Source organism: Pezoporus flaviventris, unplaced genomic scaffold (genome assembly GCF_033815535.1).
Source record: "Pezoporus flaviventris isolate CSIRO_AGI_PZ_B2104156 unplaced genomic scaffold, CSIRO_AGI_Pfla_v1 ptg000255l, whole genome shotgun sequence".
Lineage (NCBI taxonomy): Eukaryota > Metazoa > Chordata > Aves > Psittaciformes > Psittacidae > Pezoporus > Pezoporus flaviventris.
Genome location: NW_026892802.1, coordinates 1 through 2,660, shown reverse-complemented (window position 1 = coordinate 2,660; position 2,660 = coordinate 1). Strand labels below are relative to the sequence as shown.

The following is a 2,660-nucleotide window of genomic DNA, read 5'->3' as shown; positions in this document are numbered from 1 at the left end:
AGAGGAGCAGGAGCAATGCTTCCTGCGAAACGAAGCCTGTTCCCACCCGGTCTGCGCCATTCCCTTGGCACAAATGAGTTTCTTACGAAAGCACGCCAGAAATCAGCTCAACCGCTTGTCCCCGAGCACGGGTTCGCCCATGGTCACACAGCCACAGGGTGCAAGGGGGTGGCAGAACCCCCCCCAGCACCTCCCACACCCGCAGGCATGCGGATGTGGGGCAATGGGGTGGCTGTTTCTGTCCTCTCCCCTTGTATTTGCCCCCTGTCCCATCACCCACGAAGCTGGACGTCGTGGGTGTTGCCAGCGGTAGTGCCAAGGAGGGAAAGGCAGAGGGAGAAGGGTTGAAGCTTTGAGGGGAGCTCATTTCTGTCAGGGCCAGGGTGAACCATTTCATGAACGTTAACCGACGGTGTCAGACGCTGCCTGGCGACAACACAAAAACCCCAGCTCCAAACCGACACCAAAAACCGAATCCTGACATAGCCCTAGCAGAGAGGGAGAGGGCCAGGGGGGGGGTGAGGAGGGGGGAAGGCTTCAAATGAGGTCGAAATCTAAAGAGCTAATGCTGGCGATAGGAGCTCTCCAGAAGTTAAAGCTGTTGAACTGCAGCAGACCGTCCTCTTCCTGGGAGATGTCCTGGCGGGCCTCATCCTGCTCGCCGACGAGCTTGCCCAGCCCTCCTTTGGGTTTGTAGAGGGCCACGTCACTGAGCCCCAGACCCTCCAGCTCCGCCACGTCCAGCTGTGGGATCGGCATCCTCCAGTAGATGAAGGAATCGTACTGGCTGCTGATGGTGTCCAGCATCTTCGGGCTGTGAGGGTGAAGGGGGCAAGGGGAGAGGAGGAGAAAAGCTCTACCAAAGCGGCCAAAACCCTCAAGTGTTGCCCATAGTGACCAAATCCCACAGGATACACCCGCAGAAAAATCAGTGGGGCAGGAGAGTGTGCTGTCGTGGAAGTTTGACTCCAGGTTGGGTCTGAATGCAGAGCTGAGCCCTGCCACTGGTCTTATCCATGGCCTTTCTCTAAGCTGCAGTTTGGAGGGGCGTGCAATGGGACCCGTGCTTCCGTGCCTCAGTTTCCCCATCCGCACAAAGGGGAGTGCGGGAAGGAAGACCAGGACGGGCTAGCCCCTGACACCCATCCCAGGCACCTTGATTCCTGTGCGGTGGCATTAGCAGGGAGCAGAGCCGGGCTGTCCCCTACACCCTTCCCTGCTGCGCATGATGAAACCCAAACGGTGCAGAAGGGTCTTGCACCCTGTGGGTCGAGCAGCAAGCGGGGTCCCTGTGCACCCCCACAGAGCCTATGCCCCACCCCTCCCTGGGTGGCATCGCATTGCCCCGAGGGACCGCAACCGAACCCTCTAGAAGGGGCTGGAAGCATCATCTCGGTGTTGCCATCGCACCCACCCACCCCATGGGTGCCACCCTGCCCCTGTGCCGCAGAGCCCCCTCTGCATCCCCACCCCAACCCACCGGGAGCGGGGAGGGAGGGGGGGGAGAGCGGCAAGGGGATGCGGTCCCACTTCTCCCCCAGCATGGCTGGAGCTGAGTCACTGCAGCGCTGTCATTCATGGCTTGGCAGCGATCAACCGGTTGAAACAAGATGCCCCTCTTTGCCCACCGATTCCCCCTGCGGACCGGAGCGCTCCGGGATGATTCAGCCGTTCCCTCAATCACGCCCTCCCTCGCTCCCTGCCCTTGCGATGAGGGGTACCCGGCTGCTAAATTGAAGATTACCGATGGAACGCAGAGGCTGGGAAAGGCTCCTCCATCACTCCCCCCCCCGGGGAAACTGAGTCACAGGGCTTTGAAGCAGCCTCCTCCCCGGGGATACCTCCCTGGGGACCTTTCTGCATAACAGCAGAGGGATGTTGTGGACAATGGATTTTAAAGCCTCAAAGAGGGGGAAAAGGGAGTTTAGGAACAAGAAATATCCAGAAAAGGCAATGGGGAGGGGGGGGGGGGGACACGACACGGACGACGACCAAAACCCTCTTATCCTGTGTGTCATCCCCAGTGAAGAGCATTTCCCCTGGGATCACTGTGGTCCATTCCTCCTGTGGGGGCAAAACCACCTTTATCCACTTAATCCCCTCTGGCTGTGCTTATGCCTCCTCCCCCAAATAGATAAAGCAAATAAAACCCTGGGGTGCCAATGTCCCCTCTATACAAATCTCTTCCCCCCAAAAAGCATCCTCTTCCTTTTCGTCCCCCTTCCGCCTGCATCCCTCCTTACCTGCCGAGGATGGAGGGGTGGGCTCGCTGCTGGACCAGCTCTTTGTGCCGGGGAGCTGCAGGCGTCACCGCTTCCCTTTTGTCTGCTGCGTGTCTGGGTCTGCAATGCAGCCCCTCGATGAATTCCCCTCCGTTAGAGGGGGGGGAAGATGAGTCAGCGCCAGGGAGGGGCCGTGGATGCGCAGGAAGGGATCCCGTGTGCTGGAGCCCTCGAGGTGGGGATGCATTGAACCTGCAGCGTTCCCGAGCCGCTCCAGCTCAGGGTTTGGGGGGTGATGGACTCGTTTCAGCCTCCGAGGAGCTGGCAAATGTGAGGAAACGGGGTGCTGCGGCACCCCCAGACCTTGGGCTGCGCGAGGGCGCTTTGTGGGTCAAGTGCAAGGAGGTTTGGGGTAAAAAAACCCCACGGATAAGGGGA

At 59.7% G+C, this 2,660-nt stretch overlaps 1 protein-coding gene across 1 annotated transcript; it reads right to left on the bottom strand.

Annotated features, from left to right (window-relative positions):
* Positions 1–328: 328 nt before the first annotated feature.
* MLLT11 (MLLT11 transcription factor 7 cofactor) lies at positions 329–2,392 on the bottom strand. Its single transcript, XM_061442903.1, has 2 exons — positions 2,244–2,392; positions 329–814 (listed from the first exon to the last, which is right to left on the bottom strand). The coding sequence occupies exon 2, from the start codon at positions 805–807 to the stop codon at positions 538–540; it is 270 nt and encodes an 89-aa protein (XP_061298887.1). The 5' UTR covers positions 808–814; positions 2,244–2,392; the 3' UTR covers positions 329–537.
* Positions 2,393–2,660: the final 268 nt, after the last annotated feature.